This window comes from Pseudorasbora parva, chromosome 2 (genome assembly GCF_024679245.1).
Source record: "Pseudorasbora parva isolate DD20220531a chromosome 2, ASM2467924v1, whole genome shotgun sequence".
Lineage (NCBI taxonomy): Eukaryota > Metazoa > Chordata > Actinopteri > Cypriniformes > Gobionidae > Pseudorasbora > Pseudorasbora parva.
The window spans coordinates 19,894,635-19,919,015 of NC_090173.1; the positions used below are offsets into that span (position 1 = coordinate 19,894,635).

General features: G+C 38.2%; 1 protein-coding gene and 1 long non-coding RNA gene across 2 annotated transcripts in view; one reads left to right on the top strand and one right to left on the bottom strand.

Annotated features, from left to right (window-relative positions):
• The window catches only part of LOC137093888 (uncharacterized), a 38,944-nt gene extending 21,949 nt beyond the window's left edge, over window positions 1–16,995 (top strand). Inside the window, exons 2-3 of the long non-coding RNA XR_010908569.1 lie at window positions 11,912–12,186; window positions 16,870–16,995. This is a non-coding gene — a long non-coding RNA (uncharacterized lncRNA). The remainder of the gene's footprint in view (window positions 1–11,911; window positions 12,187–16,869) is intronic.
• si:dkeyp-69e1.8 (uncharacterized protein LOC100001340 homolog) lies at window positions 15,064–23,685 on the bottom strand. The gene is made up of 4 exons (XM_067458861.1): window positions 23,547–23,685; window positions 23,107–23,209; window positions 19,387–19,541; window positions 15,064–17,599 (listed from the first exon to the last, which is right to left on the bottom strand). The coding sequence occupies exons 2-4, from the start codon at window positions 23,198–23,200 to the stop codon at window positions 16,826–16,828; spliced, it is 1,023 nt and encodes a 340-aa protein (XP_067314962.1). The 5' UTR covers window positions 23,201–23,209; window positions 23,547–23,685; the 3' UTR covers window positions 15,064–16,825.
• Window positions 23,686–24,381: the final 696 nt, after the last annotated feature.

A 24,381-nucleotide genomic window follows, 5' to 3' on the forward strand; every position in this document is an offset into this window, starting at 1 on the left:
TCTAATTCATAGCAGCAGATCTCCGGTGGTCTCTTTAGGTGGGCAATAACGGTGGGTCTACAAAAAATATATATTCCACGTCATTTAATGGCCATTTTAAATGGTTCTAAAATTAGGTCTGGAGTTACTTTCGCAGGCAACATTTAAACAATTGCCTTTTGGAAGTAGCTTAAAACTCTCTATTTCACCTCATTATGCAATGATGCTGCTCGATATAAAAATATCTGGAAAATACCTAATTTACAAAAAGCAAAGCTTTCGTGAGAAACAAACACACACCGTGGTTGCATTTCAATGTACGAACTCAACCACAGACTACAGATTTCGCGAATTGACACATTTTATGATTCATTTCAAGCAGCAGGAAAGCTGTTCAGAAGCATTTTATTGGTAATGAGGATGGGAATCAGAGGATCTTTAATAAAACGATCTGTTTTTCTTTCATCACATAATAAAGGAAACAAAAAAACTGAATAAAAATTTCATTAATGTTATCTTTTAAAATGTATATTTCTTTAAGTTATTTGTTATATGGGCTATAATTTATATATACTTATATATCCCATATAAGAGCAATAGAGATATCGCCTGCTGGACCTCAGACGCGTAGTGTGTGTCGGTAGGGAGTGTAGACATTAGATGTAAAGAGAGGAAATTTATGTGGTGGGGAATGGGAGGGTGGTCAGGGAATGAGTGAACGAGGAGGTGGTTAGAAAGAGAGGTGTGGAAGGAGAGAGAGGTTTTTTTTTTAGATAGCACGTGTTGGGAGAAAGAGAATGTTTGGATAGAAGAGGGGAAAGTCACGCTAATTTATACTCAGCTAATTGGAACCAGGACAGGCCCTGCACCTGAGATGCATTCCACAAATGCAACACGGGAGAGAGAGACGGGGGGCAAGAGACTACGTGTGTGTGTGTTTGAAAGCGCAGGATGGTGTGTATCTCTGTGTGTTTTTGTTAAGTCAGAGGTCAGGTTTTTTTTAACATGGAGCAAAAGGTCAGCGTCAATGGTGTCTTTGTTATCTATAGCGTCTCACAGCGGACGGAGTGTGTCAAGAATCGTTCCATCGTGACGGTCGCACAAAGCTACTCATAGCCAGACCACCCTGGTTTTCACCCACACACACACACACACTCATAAAGTTTCTCCAATCAGTTTGGAAAATCTGGAGCGCACAGTCACTATTATGATCTAACGACCAGCCCTTTATAGTGGCAGATGGACATCATCATGCTAAAATTCTCACTCAGACATGGATGCTTATAGTCATAAAGCAGAATGCCAGATGTTAAAATATCATTGTATCAGTCCAGCTGGTATAAACCGAAGTGCCAACTTTGGTTTTGTCTGCCATCTCTATGGTGAATAAAAGCGTCTGATAGCAATTTTAACCATTGTGCAGATGATAGTTTATTCAGTGACGATGATATGCCTCATATCTTGGCTGGCGTTAGACATCTGCCAAGGAGGCTTAGAGTTGTGCATTATTCAGTCTCGTCTCACACACACGTCTATGCAAACTATCAATATCCTGAGCTGTGAATGGATGGACCGGCAGCGGGTACATGCTCATTGAATACACACACATAAATCCCAGGAGAATAAAAGCTAGATAAATAGATGTGTGGAAAAAAAACTAAATTCCATTAAAAATAAAAACATGAGCTGGGTTGAAAGACAGCGGCTGCAGTCAGACATATGGGGAGCATATTGGTCACAATGCTACATCCCCTCCTTTTTCTGCTTTTTTCACCTCTTTTCTGGAAAGGGAAGAATTGTAACAGAGATTCAGATGTGGCGGAGAGTGTTTTGTTTCCCTCTGAGAAGGGCTGCATCACTCAGGAAGTTCAGGACAGGGATTTTTTTTTCGTGCTCTTTTGAAGCTATCTTTTACAGTTTCATTGGCCATGACAGACAGCTCGATAGTTTGCACACATTAATGACTTTGAGTCACTGGAGAGTGAAGGAGCGTTGTCCTCGGTTCATTAGTGGTTGCTGCACAGACGCAAACTCTTGGTTTTTTTGCCTCGTGTCTGTTCCGAGTGCCCGACTCAAAGTGCATCAAAGAGGCCGCAGCACGACTGCTTCTCCCGCCTTTCATGACACAAGCACAAACATGTCAGTTTTGCCCCATTTCTGCAAAATACCAAGACACTTTAATAACAGGTGAAATAAAATGATATGAAATAAAAGTATCTACATAATATATCTCTACGGTCGCGCCAGTTTTGACCTTACTAGACGGAAGTAATAGCCGATGGGAACACTAGATGAGATTCGTCTGATATGTGGTAAAAAAACAAAACATAAATACTGTTCGGTTTCTCACTGAAACCGATCGGTTCGTGTCTAAAGACATCAATGTGTCGTCAACCTTTGACTTAGTTAAACCATAAGCAAAAATGACTAGATTTTTTTGTTTTTTTATTGGTGAAGTAGGTCTAAGTGTTAAAGAATTTGCATTTCCTTTAGCCTTGGTTTTTAATTTGGATGTAAAAGGGCCTTTGCATTTGCCCTAAAAAAGATTTTTTTTGTTATAAAAAACATGCCCAGCACAGGCGATAACATTTTTTAAAAAATAAATGCGTTACTTTTCTTAAAAAGTAACTTACAGACATGTTCACAAGTCCCTGCAGTCCAAGTCAAGTTTCGAATCTCTGAGGTCCAAGTCAAGTCTTTGTCTTAGCAATATTTTCTTTCAGCTAGTTTTTATAATGAACAGTGTATTGCTCAAAACATATTTCTTTGACTTTAAAACACATAAAGCTCACACAATAATACATTACTATTACTTTCCAACTTTGTACAAAACTATACTATTTAGAACCACCACAAGAGTGGGAAAGTGCTGTCTTTTGAGCTATTTGAGGTGCCGTAGTTTGCTATAGATCTCAAGCAATGCTGGATAATGTAGTCTTCCAGCGAGCGCCGGCGTTAACGACACAGAAGAACATTTCCATTTGCATGTCTCGTTTGTGGAAATGAGCCGGACAGGGTCATAAATTGCATATGAAAGTGTTTGCCCAATCCAGATGCAGATTAATTTGGTAAATCTGTACTAAATGTTAAAAAATAGCCTACTTTGAAGAAAAAGATGAAAAGGACATGGAAATTTGTATAGCCTCTGCTGCTGCGCAACACCACAGCTTCCCTTCGGATCAATTTATTGCTTTTTTGTAGAGTAAGGCTTGACTATATTATGACTATATTGTTATATTTCTTGCTAAATATAACAGCAGTTTTCTAATGGGTGATTAATTTGCACCTTAAGATAGGCTACGTCTTGCGCTCGCAGGCTTGTGTGTTTAGAAATGATTTGTGATTTTCACTGCTGCAGCACATATCTGTGACTGAATAGCCTAATATTACAAGTAAAAAATTGTAATAAAACAATTAAAAAGTATAAAACAAGTATAACAAATAAAAAGTAAAAGGTGGCATTTGGGGCTGTCATGTGGCGCCGGGGGGCGGGGCCATAATGACGACGGCCGAGTTGCGTTTGCGTGCTTCTAGTAAACACAGAAACTGGCGAACAGCGGTCTATCGAATCAGCTTTGACCGCGATTCTGGAAGACTTGGAGTTAAGCTTTTCTCTGAGAAAAGAACAAAGAATGGCACTGAAGTCATTCTAAAAAAGGGAAGATGTGTTCGGAGTTTTGCTGACCGGATACGGTGAATGTTTAATCAGTCAGCGAGCTCTGCTTCACCTTCGTTGCTCTGGTTGGTGGTAGCGCTATCCTATCGTGTGCAGAGGGAGTTTGAAAGACAACCGTTTATCCCGCCCCTCAGATTGAGCCCTGTCTATGGTGAGTTTCCAGACCAAACATCTTGATGTGGGTCAAGATCAATGCATTTATTAAACAAGAAGGGCGAAATTGTATTTCATGCTGACAAAGTGTTGTTGTTTTTTTAGCATGGTTAGAGCTTTCTTTTATAAATAATAAGCAACAGTATTGATACAATTTTCCTGTGCATTATTTCCTCCACCCCCTTTCCCACCAAGACAAATTGCAGTCATTTCTGTTTTCTATTTTTCCCTTGCTCCCAGTTTTCTGCTGGATGCATGCTTTCAAAAGGACCACAGTGAAAATCAGAGGTCTGGCCTTTAGACCCAACTCACTGCCTTTCATTTGAGAATTCAGATGAGGAATGCAATTTTCTCTCTTTCTGCCTCTCTCTCATCATTTTCTGTCTTCCTTTTATTGGGTGATGAAAAACTTGGGGTTGGGGTTATTATATGATCAGTTCACGCAAAAATGAAAATGCAGTCATTATTTACTCACCCTGATGTCGTTCCAAACCCCTTTGCTGTTATTTAGTTCCGTGGAGCACAAAAAGAGATGGTTAAAGAAAATCTACACAGCTATTTTGTGTTTTGTGTTCAACAAGGTCTGTCAAACTGTAACACATATACACACACACACACACTGCCCCTGCCCCTAAACCTACCCATCACAGGAAACATTCTGCATTTTTACTTACTCAAAAAGACATCCTGTATGATTTATAAGCCTTTTGAAAAGTGGGGACATGGGTAATGTCCTCATATTTCACCCTCTTACATTTCTTGTAAAAGCCATGTCATTATACACATTTGTGTCCTGATATTTCACAAAAACCTACACACACACACACACACACACACACACACACACACACACACAGCCCCTGCGCCCCTAAACATCACAGGAAACATTTAGCATTTTTCCTTTCTCAAAAAAACTCATCCTGTATGATTTAAACCTTTTGATACCTATGTCATATCCATGTCATTATTCACATTTCTGTCCTGATATTTCACAAAACACACACGCACGCACACGCACACACACACGCACACACGCGCGCTCTTTGGGTGAACTGTTTCTTTAAATGAAACCAAAACTGGATTCAAATCCAATTGCAGTGTTTCTCTCTGCCTTGACACCAGATGATCGCTGTTTCACAGTACTCTTTAGCTCAAGGTCTCGCGTGCGCATGTTTTGCATTTGAAGTAACACAACTGGATAGTACTTCTGAACACAAGTTCTAAAGTATCTAATAGCCAGAGCATCAAAGAAAATGTGTTTCACAGGCATAATGTTTCTTGTCACTTCAAACCCATTTTTTTAAAGTTTATTCCTTACGGTACGGGTCAACAAGTGCTGTAGCACTAACGTTAGCCTCTTGATCAAACATATCCATCAGAAAACAAAGACAGCCCCGAATGACGTAAGTGCACCCTCAGCATTTCAGTTTCTTTGGTTGTCAGATTGACATTGGGTTACGAATTACACGACGGTATCCTTCCAGATCCGACTCTTCCATTACGCAAGTGTGCGGTCGGGCCTGGATTAAGGCCCTGATCTGCTGTATTGGACAGGAGCAATCCCGGTCAGATCTGCATTGTATTAATTCATCCTTGAAGCGGTATCCAGATCTCTCGCTGTGTCTGGTAATGGGAGGAGCAGTATGCTTGCTTTGGCTTGACCCCGAGCCGCGATCAGACCGCAGAGTGGTGTCCATTACAAAGAGCAGCGAGCTCTCTGTGCTGTTCAAACACATCCCGCAGGCCTGCACATCAAACGGCGGCCATACCCTCTCAGCAGCAGCAGCATGTCAGTTAGTGAGGCCTGCACAATTAATCAATTAAGGGCCTGTGCGGAGCAGAGCGAGGCCCCCATCCCGCTGCGATTTGAGGGAAGGATCATTAGTACTCACTCTTGAGTCACTTTAAGATCACTCAAGTCTGCATTCGGAGGGGGTATGTTTGATAAAGCAAAGGGTTTCATGGCGTTAGGTTCTGTTAGAGGTTCTTGTTGATCTTTATTGTTTCTGAATTCATTCACATGTTCAGTCATTTGCTCACTTTTTGATCGTCCAGAAAGGCTTGTTCCAAGATTAATGGTTTGAATCAGTCATTTGATGACTCGTATTCAGCCAACCTTGATTCAGTAAATTGATTCACAAGTTATCATAAAATATATAACTTGCCTTGAAGTGTAATGTACATTGGTTTGGAAAAAACACGCGTAAAAGTTGTAAAAAATACATCATTTTCTTTTTTATAAAGCATAAAAAAACAGAAAAGTGAATGAAATTCTAGGTCTAATTATAGTTGGGAAATCATCTTTTTGGGATTATTGCAAATGATATTTGCATTAATTTGCATCCAATATCATTCCCGTTAGTGAATAAATACATAGACCTGCCGTTAACATTTTAATTCCTTAGTGGTCTGGCGGTAGAATTTTTGTAAACAGTGTCAAAGGTTAAAGGTTCTAATCTGCCCTCATATAGTTTTCAAAGATGTTCAATGATTGTATATTAATAATAATAATAATTCATTACATTTATATAGAGCTTTTCTAGACACCCAAAGCGCTTTACATATAGAAGTGGGGGATCTCCTCAGCCACCACTAATATTAAGTATTAAAGGGTTAGTTCACCTAAAATGAAATTGATGTCATTAATGACTCCCCCTTATGTCATGTCACATTGGCGATCCGAATCATGAATCAATCCGCTGATTCATAACCGCTTGAATCTTTATTTGAGTATTGAAAACAAACGCGGAAGAGAAGACAATGCTGAATAAAGTCGTAGTTTTTGTTATTTTTGGACCAAAATGTATTTTCGATGCTTCAAGAGATTCTAATGAACTAACTGATGTCCCATATGGACTACTTTGATGATGTTTTTATTCCCTTTCTGGACATGGACAGTATAGTGTGCATAGACTTGAATACGCTCTCAGAATGTATATAAAATATCTAGAACTGTGTTCTGAAGATGAATGGAGGTCTTACGGGTGTGGAACGACATTAGGGTGAGTCGTTAATGACATCAATTTCATTTTTGGGTGAACTAACCCTTTAAGAGCAAGGACATCATGTTTGTGTGCCTTTTATTTTGTGATTTCACCGGAAAGAATAGAGTCTCCGCAATGTCATTAAACAATAGATTGACGCTTGTCGGTGTGTGAAGACTGTGAACGAGCCAAAAGAGAACGTAAACCCCGCCCACTTTGATCTGATTGGCCAGCTCAATCCTTTTGACATTGACGAGCGCTGTTAGACTTGAAGCAGACCAGACTAAAATGTAACTTTTAAACCTTTTTGGTCATCTTAATATAGAGCGCAGCAGAGCAGTGCAAGAATTTCAAATATTTGGGGGGACAATTTGGCCATTTCTAATTATTGGGGGGGACTTGATTTTCTTCTGTCTTAGGAGTTGTCTCACAAACTGTATGACAAAGTTATGTGGAGCTATATTACCATTCGGTTTGTTCTCCTATAGGGACCAGAAAATGTGGACCGCCAGCAGTTCTCTTTCCCAAATATACTCAAATTTGATATTTCCAATCTTGTGGAGGGTGTCAACATTGAGGTCACTTTCCTCTTGCAGTTCCCTGTCAAATTAAAATTGTATTTTGTTTAAGCTGGAACCAAACCAAAATAAAAAGGAAAGGAAAGAAGGAACATGACCAATTGCTGACACAATTGTTAAGTCTGCAGAGAAGTAAATAATATCAAACATTCACGACATTCCAAGGTTCAAACTGTTTAACTCAAGAAAGCTACAGATGTAACGTAACACATTTTCACAAACCACAAAAGTAAAACAAATGTGGTTAATCTAAAATTATATTTATTTATTAATATGGTTGAATTGGATAATTGAAGGTCAACAGCAAAGGCCTTGGTTAAAGAGTAAGTTCACCCAAAAGTAAAGTTAATGACTCACCCTCATGTCGTTCAACACCCGTAAGACCTCCGTTCATCTTCAGAACACAAATGAAGATATTAGTGTTGAAATCCGATGGCTCAGAAAGGCCTTCATTGACACCAATGTCATTTCCTCTCTCAAGACCCATAAAGGCACTAAAGACGTCGATACAAAGCCCATCTCACTACAGCGGCTCTACAATCATTTTATGAAGCCACAAGAATAGTTTTTGTGCGCAAAAAATCTAAATAAATACCAATGGGGTAGAGCCTTACCAGTCATGGGCGGGGCTTCTCCCTACAATGACATCACTGTAAGGGCGAATCTGAGTCAGATCGTGTGAAAATTACATATTGATACATACTCTGTTACATAATGATTCTGTTCAAGCACCTTATAAAAGTTAATTTTGCATTATAGGTCCCCTTTAACTGAAAAAATATGAGTACACACAAATAAAAGATACAAGAATATAAAGTATCAGGGCGATATTCTGAGAATATCTCTATATGATTTTATTTGAAACCTTAAATTGATTTTATTTCTGTTTATAGTGCTTGTGTAGTCAAACAATATTATAAGTTTTCAAAAGATTTCAATTTACTTTAGAGTCCAGCTGAATTTAAAGTAAACCTATAAAAATAAAGTGCTTTTGAGAGCTCATACCTCATAGCTAGACTTCAGTTGTATTCACAAATGTAATAAATAAACACCACAATTTTACGCACTGAAATGTTGCCAATGCCCCATAAACATTAACAGTTTGATTGTGTGCATAACAAGAAAAAAAAGCACTCCGTGCTATTATGAAGGCAAACTTTAGTTGGTCCACTTTTATTTTGTAATTTGGCCAGGGCTATTATCAATGCTTTATAGGATGCCTGAAAGCCACACACACTGTTACATACTGATTCTAAACAATCACTGCCACATACACACGCACGCACGCACGCACGCACACACACACAGTTACATACTGATTTTAAACAAGCACTGCCACACGCACGCACGCACGCACACACACACACACAGAGAGAGATTCTAAACAATCACTGCCACACGCACGCACGCACGCACGCACGCGCACACACGCACACACACACACACACAACACGGTTGCATACTGATTCTAAACAATCACTGCCATGCACATACACACACACATACTGTAAGGAGGAACATGAAAACAGCACTAATGGGAAAAAGATGAGGGGACTCCAGTCGGGTGGAGCACTCCCTCTCTCCAGGGCTGGGCGCTGGACATCAGTGTGTTTCAGAAGACTCACGCTCTTTACAGTCAGCAGTCGTGTGCTGTGGCTGAGCAGCGTGTAGTTCATCTCCAGCATCTCTTTTAATTTACAATATGTTGGATCTTATTTTTAGCTTAGCTTTGTTTTTGTTTTTTAAATGAAAATATTCCCATGTTCCCAAATATAACAGATTAGAAGTAGTAATTTTAGAATATCTTGAATGTACACCCTTGCTAAATTTAGAATATGCAGAACTATGAATATGCAAATGAACTCTGCCTCCACTCATTCACGCCAGCTCAGAGATCCACTCACTATATGTCTGAACTAGACTGATACAGAAAAAGTGGAAGAGTGAATAATACAGGTTTGTCTAAAAGTCAGTGTAGCAGAATGGTAATGCGTTTTATGCATCACTGACGTGAAACACATAACAGTTATTCATATGATTAGCCTTTATCTTGACTATGTTATCAAATGTTGCCAATGTCATGTTTCACAAACCATGTTCCCGTTCCCCATCTCAGTGATTTTTAGAAGGCAGCTGTCTGAAATGGGTGTATAGTTCATCATAACATCATAATATACACTATATTGCCAAAAGTATTGGGACACTCCTCCAAATCATCAAATCCAGGTGTTCCAATCCCTTCCCTGGTCACAGGTGTATAAAATCAAACCCTTGGTTTTCAGGGGTATGGCTTGGCCTCTTTTGGCAGTGTAGAGTATATCACTTACAGAATTCACCCGCTATATTGCCAAATGTACCTGATTTTTCATATCATCAGAAAAATATAGAGATGACCTGGCTTCTCTTGAGATGCCCCTGCTTCACAGCATAGTAATGAAATGCTAAAGCCCGCCCCCATGGTGATGCCCCATTGGTTACAACGTTTGTGACAAAGCGTTTTCAAACCGTATTTTTTAAATGCATTTTTAAGGAGAAAATACTCAGCAATAGTGTTAATATAAATTTGCAAATGATTTGTCTTAAACCATATTAAACAGGTCATGAACTGCATTTAATTTTTTTATACACTCACCTAAAGGATTATTAGGAACACCATACTAATACTCCCGCTCCACCACATCCCAAAGATGCTCTATTGGGTTGAGATCTGGTGACTGTGGGGGCCATTTTAGTACAGTGAACTCATTGTCATGTTCAAGAAACCAATTTGAAATGATTTGAGCTTTGTGACATGGTGCATTATCCTGCTGGAAGTAGCCATCAGAGGATGAGTACATGGTGGTCATAAAGGGATGGACATGGTCAGAAACAATGCTCAGGTAGGCTGTGGCCTTTAAATGATGCCCAATTGGCACTAAGGGGCCCAAAGTGTGCCAAGAAAACATCCCCCACACCATTACACCACCACCACCAGCCTGCACAGTGGTAACAAGCCATGATGGATCCATGCTCTCATTCTGTTTACGCCAAATTCTGACTCTACCATCTGAATGTCTCAACTGCAATCGAGACTCATCAGACCAGGCAACATTTTTCCAGTTGTCAACTGTCCAATTTTGGTGAGCTCGTGCAAATTGTAGCCTCTTTTTCCTATTTGTAGTGGAGATGAGTGGTACCCGGTGGGGTCTTCTGCTGTTGTAGCCCATCCGCCTCAAGGTTGTGCGTGTTGTGGCTTTGCTGCATACCTTGGTTGTAACGAGTGATTATTTCAGTCAAAGTTGCTCTTCTATCAGCTTGAATCAGTCGGCCCATTCTCCTCTGACCTCTAGCATTAACAAGGCATTTTCGCCCACAGGACTGCCGCATACTGGATGTTTTTCCCTTTTCTCACCATTCTTTGTAAACCCTAGAAATGGTTGTGTGTGAAAATCCCAGTAACTGAGCAGATTGTGAAATACTAAGGCCGGCCCGTCTGACACCAACAACCATGCCACGCTCAAAATTGCTTAAATCACCTTTCTTTCCCATTCTGACATTCAGTTTGGAGTTCAGGAAATTGTCTTGACCAGGACCACACCCCTAAATGCATTGAACCATGTGATTGGTTGATTAGATAATTGCATTAATGAGAAATTGAACAGGTGTTCCTAATAATCATTTAGGTTCACTCTAAAAAATGGGTTAAAAACAACCCAAGTTAGGTTGAAAATGGACAAACCCAAAAATTGGGTTGTTTGAACCCAGTGAATGGACCCATTCAAACAACCCAATTTCTGGGTTTGTCCATTTTTAACCCAGCATTTTTTAAAGCGTGAGTGTAATGTTTTATGGGGTGCTCTTATGTTGATTTGGCATGATTATTACATCAAAAATGGTAAATTTAAAAATAAAAGTAATTTTCCTACCCTAATTTTAGCCTCTGATTTGAACACTCTGTTTGAAGGCGGGTGTCGATCTCTGCACACTGATGAATGCTTTCATCATAACTAGCTGTGCAAACACAATATAAATAAGAGATTTGTTGATTATTACACGAGTTGGTGAGAATCCAGAACTCAGACACTAACTCACTGTTTGATTGACAGCTCCAACGATCTTTGATCGCTTTTCATATTCAATTTAAATCACAGTTAAATTTTTCAATTTTGCTAAATTTGAATTTGTTTTTCACCAAACCCTATTGTAAGCCTTCAGACCAGCACACTTGAAAAAAGAATATAATTATCCTTTTGTGGTCCGAAAAAGAAAGAACAATAACAGGGTGAGGAAATGATGACTTTTCCTAATTGTTCTAGGGTTAACTAATCCTTTAATGTGGTGCTAATGCTGTGAGACGTTAAAAAACATCTTTGAGTTATCTCCATTTAAGCCTTTTGTCTACAATAATATTGATATATGTTACACGATATATAATAGCTTTTTGTAAAAAAAAGAAGAAAAAAAGGCACAAGCTAACAACTAGAAAAGATGACTTGTGCGCTGTGGGAAAAGTGCCATTCGGTTTCATTCACTTCATTCACTTTGTCTTTCTCTGCCTACAGGCAACGCTCATAAGAGAGCAATGTCGAGGCGTCTGCAGTTTGCTTCTGCTCCTCATTGAGTGCACCACAAGGCCCTTACAACAATATCTCCACGAGGGGCGGGGCGGCATAACTCATCCTTACTGTATTAATGATGGGCCAGTTGTGACTCAGAGAGACTTTGGCCCGTGTTACGCATACCGGCACAAATCATCACGGTGTAAGTTCTCAAGGGCATCGAGTCCTTTGAGAGCTAACCATATCACCACAGCGTTCATGAAAGGAGCCTTCTCAAGGTTCGTGGTGTGGTTTTAAATTTATTTATTTTTATGCGAGGATACAAAATAGTTTTGGGGTGTTTGTACTATTTTCCCTCCATATTTCAAGTGTTTCCCCCCCACTCATATTAATCCACAGTCCCCTCCTTTTCATTCTTTCCATTGCTTTCTTTTACACATTTCTTCCTCATTTTCTCATCCTTCTCTCTCCCTGTCCTCTTCCAGACGCATGTCCAATAGGACAGAATAATATTTGGACAGGTGTTCCTTTTTAAACACGTTATCCACAAGTCCAAGTACGCAGGGGACCGCACTACATAATTCCTGCGCCGTTTCTTTAAGAAGATGGATCTGAGGTTCAAATATACAGTACTGGCTGAGTCATACACAGCCGGCTATACTGTAATCTATAGAGCACTACATCCGTAATCCCTGACAATAAAAATCTGTTTAGCACCAATTTTCCTTTATTTTTTAAACGTTCTTTTTTCCTGTTTCAAACAACTGCAAAAAGCCACATCTGGAAGACAGATGTACGTCCCACAGCAAGCTCTCTCTCTCTCTCTCTCTCTCTCTCTCTCTCTCTCTCTCTCTCTCTGCTTAGAAACATGAGAGCAGGCTTGTGTCTCTCTCTCTCTCTCACTCGCGCTCTCTCTCTCTCCCTCTCTCTCTCTCTCTCTCTCTCTCCCTGGACGGACCACCCACATAAGGAAACGCCTTGCTGTACTGAAGGCAGAAATACAGGGATGGGTTTTTTGATGGATGGGTTTAGCAGACTATCACTTATGTCAATGTCAAAAACATAAACGTGCTTTCGCAAAAGAGAGAGAGAGAGAGAGAGAGAGAGAGAGAGAGAGAGAGAGAGAGACAGACTTCTTTGCATCTGTCTGTCTGACGTCTTTCTGCAGTGGCATAAAAGCGTTTTCACAAGATGCATGGCTTCTGAAGCTGTTAAAAGACTAAGCCTATAAACTGATTACGTTTCTCATAGATTTTTTTAAAGAGACACCCTTTCTGTTTAAACTGATAAATCCTATACTGAAATGTGATATGTGGCAGGGAATACATACGATACGGTGGGTCCTAAACAGTTTTGGGACACACAAGCAGCACTAAGACGTGTAAGAATAACTTCATATTATATAACAAAACATCACATTAAATGGCATTTATTTTGAAGAAAGATACCGCAAGCACATTCTCTCACAAGCATGTGAGGTTAAAATAATAAAACTGTACTAAAATGAAGAGTATTTGAACACTTCCTGGTTGTTAAAAAAATAGTGATCATAATTATAGCTAATGTTATGAAATATTGTGTGAATTTGAGGAGAACTGACTTACATCCACTAAAAATGGCCAAAAATACTGTGCCACTATTATATATTATTATATGAAAATACAATCATGTATGTTACATGGCGATATATGCTACTTATTTAATAGGCTATTTAAATATAAATTCTTTTAAATGTACAAAAATATTTAATATAGTTAATATATATTTAAAAAAATGTTTGTTTGTTTAACTATTATGAAAATATGAAAACTGCCACTTGAATTAAGTAAGGTATAATCCATGGCTAGCTGTGCGGTAACAGACTTTAATGCACGACGTAGAGGCAAAAAAAGGCAGCTGTTATTTGCACTAAGTGCAAATAGTGTTAGATGCTGTTTACACCAAGTGTTAATAGCAACTAGATTATATTTACACACACCACATAAATAGTAATTACATGTAATTTATCAATTATTTTGACAGATACAAACTATTTGCACCTCAGTATTGTTGTACATTAACAGGATGGAATAATAACAGTGTAAATTATTATTTTTGTTTAAATCATTAAATGGATGCTGCCTTAAACCTATCCTTAACCTTACCAAATAAATGCTTTTATAATGTATGACACTTTATTTCAATATTAAGAACATTTTCTTTATTTGTATTGAAAATAAATGCTTTTCCGATGTGATTTGTGATGAGAAAAGAGAGAAGAGCAAGCTTTGCAAAAGGCGGATTCAAAGCTGTGTTGATCGCGACAAAACATTGATCTATTCGCAATGCATACGCTTTACTGATTCTCGCCACTGAGAACGTTGAACTATGGGCGTTTTTTTTAAATCATGGCAGGCATGGCTAGGTGGAGCTGGTGCGAAGCGTGCCTTGTTGGCAAGTGCTATATTTCCACTTAGTGTGAATAGACACTCCGGGCGGAAAAAAAACCCGACCCGTGGATTATGCGCTTATACCATGATTATTTGCCAGCGATGACAACCTAACGCTGTTATTGATGTTTGCAGCGCAATATTTGAACGAAAGGGTAAAAGTTATGGCTATGTTTGAATGAGAGAGAGAGAGAGAGAGAGAGAGAGAGAGAGAGAGAGAGAGAGAGAGAGAGAGAGAGAGAGAGAGAGAGAGAGAGAGAGAGAGAGAATTAACAATAGACCTGTAAGTTTAATTAATTAAAAAACAGCGATGCTACCCCCTCACTGCTGAGAAATATAATGTAGCAATTCAGCTATTTTATAACTAAATGTCGCGGGGCAAGTTCCTGTGCTCCTCAATGTTTGTGTGTGTGCACAGCACGATCTCCGCTCCCTGTGTGCGTGTGCTTAAATGAAAACCGCATTAACAGTGATTAAACTGACTGGAACCTACCAGTCAATCAGAATCGAGTATTCAGAGCATGGACCATGATCACAAATAAATACTGAAATGTAATACATGCCTATATGGTCATATGTGCATGGGATTTAATATTTGTTTAGTTTCATATATAAATTATTTCTTAACTCCAAACGAATGATCTGTGATTGCCTGTGAAACCTGTGATTGCTAAAAGACTCGAAATGTGGGTATAAATAAAACACGCAAATTAGTCACACCATCACTGATTGTTTCCATTATGCCGTTTTATTTTCATACTTCAAAACAGCTGCAGAAACATTTGAACTGCAAACCAATTAGGAGACAAAATTGTGCATGAAAAACGCTTATGAGGAGCGTTATTAAATTTATGATCATGCAATCTGTGCAGCGTGCATTTGTTCCATAGCAGCTGTTTGGGGCAGCAGTGACCTAATAAAAACACTGTTATGCACCTAGATCATGAGATGTTTGCAGTCTGTAAACAAATTCTGACTTTATAGTGCTTAGAGTTTAGTCCTCACTTCAAAGAAAGCATTCAGGACAACTAGTGATAAACGAGTTTAACTTGTGTGTGGAATAAAGCTTTTTGGTGACAGTGTTAAGACAGTAAACTTCAATCCATTACATTAAAAAGCATCTCTTTAAACTCAAAATATCCTGCTTTAGTGCAAAACGAAAAGTGCTCAGAATAAGAGGAATGAATCTCATCTAAACCCTCTGTTTGTTCACCATTAGAATTAGACTTGTGTTTGGACTCAAATGTTTGGTAACACTTTATAATATTTTTCATGAATGACATTAATAAACATTAGTGCATATGTCATGCCTTACAGATCGAGTTAATAGCTGGAATGCTGTGCCCACATACACTGCTGTTCAAAAGTTTAGGATCTGTAAGATTGTAATGGTTTTAAAATATGTCTCGTGCTCACCAAGGCTGCAATTAAAGTCATTAAAAAATACAACAACAACAAAAACTAATATTGCGAAATATTATTACAATTTATAATAACTGTTTACTATTTGATCATTTATTATGTCATATGATACTTCATGCTGCTCAAAAACATGTATTATAATTATCCGTTTTGAAACTACCGTTCAATTTTTCTTTTTTTTAATTCAGCATGCATGTTTTAGTGACAGTAAAGACATTTATAATGTTGCAAAAGATTTCAAATAAATGCTGATCTTTTGAACTTTTTGATAATAAATGTTTGTTAGAATGATTTCTGGAGGATTGTGATGCTGAAGACTGGAGTAATGATGCTGAAAATACAGCTTTAACAGCACAAGAGTAAAGTACACTTTCAAAATATTCAAATAAATAAAGTACATCTTTTAAATTATAATAATATTTCACAATATTACTGTTTTTACTGTATGTTTAACAACTTCTGACTTTTCAAAAACAATACAAAACATACTAAACCCAAACTTTCCAAAAAGGCAGTGTATATCGCAGTATTTTTATTAGATTTTTTTTTTTTTACAAGTGCTGATATTATAATTGATACATTGGATTTTTTGCATCTATATATTCATTGGATTTTTATTTTAAAAATCCAACAGACATACAAAAAATGTAGTATATCATTTATATAGAAACCCTGTAAATCTGTCTAAACTGAGCATGAGATTTTTTTTAATTAAAATAAAATACTGCACTATTTCTGGATCAGAAATGACAAGCAGTCGTGTGACCCAGATCTTTATACAGCGTGATCTTCAGGTTTTACACACACTTGTGTAAACTGCTTCTGTCATTAAAGCAAAATCTAAGACTTCGCACTTCTTCAAGTTCATTTTTCAATTTAACTTTCACTCTAATTATAATAATATAAAGGTTCTTTTTTAAATATTCAACTAGAAGCATGCAAAAGGATTGCATTAGTGTTCATTACCTGATTATATATTGACAGTGGACTGTATAAGAACAACTGATCTGTTTTTTGATGTTTCTTAATGAAAAATACAATAAGCTGTTACCAAATGTTCAAGTGCTCATTTGGTTTTTCGTTTCCGTCTACCCACCTCTGTCGCCACAGAGCCCACCGTTGCTCCCATGGCCCCTCCCAAGGGCCCCCCGACGAACAACCCCACAAACGACCCTAGTAAAGCACTGCCCCTCACCATATTCGGGAACCACATAAGCCACCCGACCACACTGTCCCACAGCCAGCGTAAGAATGAAGAGTCAGGCGTGGAGACGCAGAGGTCTGCGATTCCCTCCACTACCAGATCGTCCACACTTCTCTCCGCTTCGGCCCTTATTCCCTCCGAATAGTCTTCTCCTCCATCTCTTCTGCTTCTCAAGATCTCCTCCTCCTTCTCTTTCACTCTCCTCTCGGCCTCCTTCAAGAGAGGGCAGGTGTAGAATGGTGTCCCGGTGTCTTTCGCCATCTGCCCCACCTTCATCAGCAGCTCCTCCGCGTTGTCCGTCTGCAGCGGGTGATGTCGGTCGCCGCACTTCTGTACGAGCTCGAGTAAGTCGGCCCGTTCGGTGGCGAGATACTCATCCAGGGAAACGTCCTCAGGCAGGCGGTCCATGCGAGTGAAGAGCACCATTGCGTGTTTAGCGACTGCTTCAGGACCGAACACCTTCTCGATGGTCTCCAAAATCTGGAGCTCCAGGTTGCTGGGCCGGTGAACAGGGACACAGAGCAGGAAAGCGTGGGGCCCCGGGGCCGATAAAGCTGCGCAGAGGGAAAACTGCCGGCGGACGTCCTCAGCGGGGCGCTCGATGCACAGGCAGTCAGGGGTGTCCACCACAGCCACCTGCGCAGAAGAAAACTACCTCTCAGAAAAAAGGCCCCTTCAATAAACTAGAGAACACTGTCTGGATGCAGTCATTAAAAAATAATATAACTGTTCAATGGAACAAAAAAACGGCTGTGTGTTAAGGCCCATTTTCACCAAGAATGTTGTAAAAATGGCTCTAAATTTAAAAGAATATTCCACACCACAGAAGCCATATTGTTGGAATCCAGTTTTTTTTCTCTCCAGCTGATAAACAATAAAAACATTAACAGCCAATCAGAATCAATCCTGAGTGCAAGCATTTGAAGAGATAGACACAAAACTGCACCATGTGCTATTAATATATACATACACAATAAACAGTACGGTCATCCGCTGGTGTGGACGGACGCCAATACATTTATCGCTATAAATTATCGTTCTTGGTGTGATTGGGGCTTTACAGTGATTTTACCATGGTAAAGGGATGTTCTTAAGTACAAGGTGTAATATATTTTTTTATATATTTTTTTTACATACACTTTATTTATAATATATTTGGCAACACTTTGCTATAAAGTTCCTTTAGTTAACATTAACTAAATAATACATACATCTGTTACTGTATTTATTCATATTTGTTAACATCAGCTAATAAAAACTGTTCATTGTTTATAACTTTTAATATATTTGTAAATATTTAATTTAACCAAGATTAATAAATGCTTTAGTTTAGGGTCCAATTCACACTATTAACTAGTTGCTTATTATCATTCATATTACTAGGATATTGGCTGTTTATTAGTTCACATTTTAATGAGTTATCTGTATGACCATATTCTACATTAGATATTCTACAATTAGACTTGTTTTTGGATTCTTTAAGAACTCAAATGTTAGTTGATAACACCACAATATTTTTCATTAATAACATTAATAAAATTATTGCATATGTTATGCTTAACAGATCGAGTTAATGTACTTTGATAGCTGGAATGCTGTGCCCACATACACTGCTGTTCAAAAGTTTAGGATCTGTAAGATTTTTAATGGTTTTAAAATATGTCTGGTGCTCACCAAGGCTGCAATTAAAGTAATTAAAAAAATACAACAACAAAATAACTAATATTGTGAAATATTATTACAACTTATAGAAGACTAATGATGCTGAGAGTAATGATGGTGAAAATACAGCTTTAACAGCACAATAGGAAATTACACTTTAAAATATATTCAAATAAATATAAAATATATATATATATTTTAAATATATTTTAATAAATTATAGTATTTCAGAATATTACTGGACCCTAAACTAAAGTGTGACTATTTGATAAATGAATTATTAACTAATGTAGTTAACTACTTTAATTCTAATGTAAGTGTAATTTTTTTTATTTATTTGTTTCTCATGAACAAAGGTTAAATGGTACAAAGGTTTTTATATTTGTAGATCAATATACATTGTGCTAAAATATGAATTTATTTACAAAACTCAAATGTAATTAAATGTAATTCAGTTTCCTAAGTGGCATCTCAGTTTTCAAACTATTGGTTTATAATTGCGCTTTTCTAAACCAACCAAAGAAAGGGCAGTTAAAGTTTGCTAAAAGTCAGTCAAATGTGTATGATAACCTTTGTGGTTTATGACGTACATATATAAATGTGAACAAACAAAAACGTAACACACAGACATCATGTTATGAAATGCTTTTGATATGCCTAGTCACATACCAGGAAATCCCCGACTTGCCTTGATGCAAACCATGAGCAGGCCTGAATAATCAGGTGTCCCCCGATGAGTTTTAGGAGAGGCATGAACCCACCTGTCGTCCTGCCAGCGTGGCGCGTCTCTTCTGACAGGTAGTGACTGGTGTCTCGGGGCCCGTACGCTCGGACTCAGATGTCGGGCCGCCCAGGATGGCATCGACCGCAGTGCTTTTCCCAGCGCCCACTGAGCCCAGCAGCACCAGTCTCAACTCTAGAACCACAGACAGAAACACACACACTGCATGAGCTGCAAAGAAACCACTTTTCTCCAAATAACAACGTATGAAAATACTATAAAACGTTTCAGTTGACTTCTTTAGATTTAGCTGTACTGTTGAATAAATAATGGGGGGAAAAGTTATGAATGTTAATGCAATCTCATCTATAAATTAATACATTTAATAACTGAAAAGTCTACCACAATACTGGCATATTAAAACGTATTTAATTTATCACTGCATGCCAAATGAACACTTTTTTTAAGTCCACATTTGATTCTATCAACAAAAGTTTGAGTTTCAGTTTACAATTTTCTTGTTCAATATTTGAATTTTATTTATAACATACAAAATGTATGTTCTAATAATACCACCTAGATTCCTGTAACTTAGAAACATGCAGAAAAAAGGAACAAAATAAGCAGTTGATTTAAAGCCTTGTGCTGTTAAACAGTTTGTTTTAATCAAAGTAATTTATGAGTGTGACAAATTATTAGAAATCCGGGTATATAAAGCAAACAATAAGCAAGAATTGTTTATTTTCATTCCTATTTAATAGGGGAAATAATGTTTCACAAGCACAGCAGTTAAATATCTGAGAAAGAAGATCTTTTGTGTTCCAGATAAATACTGCTGCTTGTAGTTCTACTCACATGTTGTACTTCTTAAAAACTGAGGAATACATAAACTGATCCCTGACTGAAAATAATTCAACTTAAAAACAATGAGTGTATAGCAACAAAGAATATTATAATATATATATAGATCAAATATTGTGGGATATAGTACATTTCATAAACAATCGGGTAAAAATAAATGCTAAACATACACTACAAATGTCTGGTGTAACCAATAAAAAGTAAAATATGTGTTTGTGAATAATGTGTATACTTAATGCACAAGGTTCAATTTATAATTAAATACATTGTCACTATGATGTGTTACACAAACGGATAAGCAGGATATAATGTGAAAGCCAATATTGTTAGTGAATTTTGATGCAATACCGCCACCTAAAGTGTGAACGGATACATAGCACCTTTCATGATTCGAAATATCCATAATGTTAGGCCTACTCACCCTTAAGTTGTTCCAAACCTGTATGAGTTTCTTTCTTCTGTTGAACACAAATCATATATTTTGAAGAATGTTGGCACCCATTGGCTTTGACTTACCCACTGACCCACTGACTGAGGAAAAAAATACTATGTAAGTGAACTTCATACACATTTGGAACAACATACGGGTAAGTAAATTACACAATTGTCATTTTTGGGTGAACTATTCCTTTAAAATTGTGATTATTAAATGTTGTGGCTGTGTGTTGTGGATACACCCATTTCAAAGTATCTTCCACCTTCTAAAACTGTTTTACTTTGGGGGATTGGGGAAGGACATACTGTAAGATGCCATTAGTAAGAGAAAAAAAATTCATGAGATTTTCTCAGTTTCAAGCATCTCAGTAAGTTAAAAGGACAAAATGATGACTTCATGGCATATTACACGTGGTACAGCATATGCATACCTTTCAGTGTATATATATATACAGATCAGGCATAACATTATGATGTTCCTAATATTGTGTTGGTCAAAATGTTGCTGCCAAAACACACCTGACACGTGGAGGTATGGACTTCACTAGACCCCTGAAGGTGTGCTGTGGTATCTGGGTTCAAGATGTTAGCAGCTGATCCTTTAAGTCGTCTAATTTGCGAGGTGGGGCCACCTCAAACACGTTGTGCTCCTCAAACCATTCCTAAACCATTTTTGCTTTGTGGCGCATTATCCTAATGCAGCAGCTCGAGTTCTTACTAGAACCAAGAAATATGACCATATTAGCCCAGTTCTGTCAAAACAGCACTGGCTTCCTATTAAACATCGCATACATTTTTAAATCTTGCTAATGAATTACAAAGCACTAAATGGTTGAGCTCCCCAGTACTTGAGTGAGCTCTTAACACATTATACTCCATCACGTCTATTGCGGTCTCAAAACTCTGGCCAGTTGATAATACCTAGAATATCTAAATCAACTGCCGGCGGTCGATCCTTTTCCTATTTAGTACCTAAACTCTGGAACAGTCTTCCTAGCATTGTTCGAGAAGCAGACACACTCTGTCAGTTTAAATCTAGAATAAAAACGCATCTTTTTACTATGGGATACACATAAAACATCAATTTATATTATTCAAAACAATTAAAAGATTGTTAGGCTGCATAAACTAGATCAGGTGTTCCTGGTTCCACACTTCCCATAACACCTGATGTACAGAATGGCATCTACGCTAATGTTAGCCTCTCTGTTTATCCCGAAGTATACTGCAGTCAGCCGGATCCGCGCCGTATCCAGATCAGATGGTGGACCTGCGCCTGGACATGACCAACACATCCCTAAAGTGTCTGCAGAGAGCGTGTCAATTAGTCTCCCCTCTGAAATAGTCTCATCGACACAACATCCTCAATAAACCGTCTCCGGCGTGAGGACTCCGATCATTTGATTATTCTTATTTAATAATTGTTTAATTGACATGTCATTCTCAATAAACACGTCTCCAGCGTGATGCCTCTGATCTTTCTAATATTCAGATCTATGACTTCTGACCTGTAATATTGCCAGGATAATAATCATACACTGTTTGATAATAGGCCAGAGGAGAACTGGCACCCTGACTGAGTCTGGTTTCTCCCAAGGTTTATTTTTCTCCATGCTGGCCCTGAAGGAGTTTTGGTTCCTCAGCACCGTCGCCTTTGGTTGCTCAGTTGAGGACACAAACTTCAACTAAATATTCAAATAATTTTAATTACTAAATTAAATTAACTATATCAACTAAACTACTGATCTGCTCACATTGTCACTGTATGGTAATTGAAATGAGCTGATAACATCACCGTTTTCTCCAGAGCGGTTGTACAGCTGAATCATATTCTGTTGCATTATTTTCCTGTTAACACTGTGAAGCTGCTTTGAGACAATCGACATTGTAAAACGCAGAGGCCAGAGCCACAGGGAATACCATTTCCATGAAAGAGTGTACATGGTCTGCAACAGTGCTTAGGTATGTGGTACATTGACATAACTTCTTGAGCAATTTGAGCTAAAGTAGCTCATCTGTTTGATCGGACCACACAGGCCAGCCTTCACTCCCCACGTGCATCAATGAGCCTTGGCCATGGCCATGACCCTGTCGTTGGTTCACCACTCATCCTTACTTGGAGCACTCATGTGGAACACCCCACAAGAGCTGCAGTTTTGGAGATGCTCTGACCCAGTCGTCTAACCATCACAATTTGGCCCTTGGCAAACTCCTTACACCTGAGCATTTTTCTTTTAAAACAAAATGTTCACTTGCTGCCTAATATATCCCACCCACTAACAGGTGCTGTGATGTAAAAATAAGCAGTGTTCACTTTACCCTTCAGTGGTCATAATGTTATGCGTGATTGGTGTGTATTTACCATGGTACAAGCCCAAAAGCAAGGTATCGGGCTGGTACCAAGTCCACAAAAACCTTGGTGGTTTGTTTTAGTACATATAATAAAAACATTGTCACTTCAAACCTCTTTCCTTTGGCTCTTTCCACGCTCCTTCTGTGCTTTCTGGTATTTTGTTCTCCTCCTGGTGAGTTTCATCTTGTGGTGTTGTTCCCTCCATAGTCTGCACCTTGAAAGGACACAGCAGAACATAATGTATTGTGCAGTAGACTATGAATTGTCCTAAAATAAGCACACTGCAGTTGTCATCTAAAGGGGAAAAAATGGAGGACATCATTCCATTCAGATGACTCAGCAGAGAGGAACCGCCACACAAACACACATTTCACATGCCCCAGTCTCAGCTGCAGTAAAGCACTTTTCAAACTGACTGGTTTAAACTGACAGCTTAAAAACAGCCTAAAACTTAAGTGAACAGCTTCCTCTCAAAGTGTGATGTGCCAAACAACTGATGATGCTTTTGATTATGTGAAAGCTGATAAATAACACAAGCTTGCAAAGCTTACCTTCAAGTGAGAAATTGATATCTCGTGTGTGTACCGTGAGGTTATGAGCTGGCTTGCTTTGTGCTTCTCTGCACTTCCTGTTCAGCCAAAACACTGTGGGCAATGTGGCTCTGATGTTGAATCATGTGGTGCTGTTGAGTCTCCTCCCCTCTGCCCCCTCTTTAAGAAACACACCCCTTTTTTACAGAGACTTCTTAAAGGTGTGTCCATGCATACTGTTTTCATGAACAGGCTGGATAAAGAACTAGTGTGTTACAGTATTATATGGCCTGAAATCACAAACAGGAAGTTAAGCACTCTTCCTCAGTTCAGTTGCCTAATACTTAAAACATTTGCAAGCTCAGTGCCATTTGTACTAATTTCCTTTTTTAGTTTCTCTTGATGCCATTTCACAGGGTAATTTAATACTGTGGTAACAAAAGGTTCATGGAAAAAGGCAATTCAGGAATTTCTCAGGGTAAAAACTTTAAATGTGAACGTATAAACCTTTAACATTCACTCTATTTGCAACATATGTGCATAAATACTGTAAGGATTGGTTTTACTGCTAAGACAAAAGCTGAGATCCAACTACCTACGACAGATCATTAAAACTCACTAATCTGAAGAGAAGATATCAGACTGTGGACATATATGTAGATATTATTATGTCCTAAGAGGCACTCATGTATTGTGCCAGATGTACTCATATAACTCTTTGAAACTATTTTCATATTACTTTGTAATTGTGTTTTATATTTTTATGCTGAAAGCTGTGTAAAAGTTAAGTTCTGTCTGGCTAAAACAAATGTTAATCGTGATTTATTCTAAATCTTTCTGAAATCATTATTCTAGT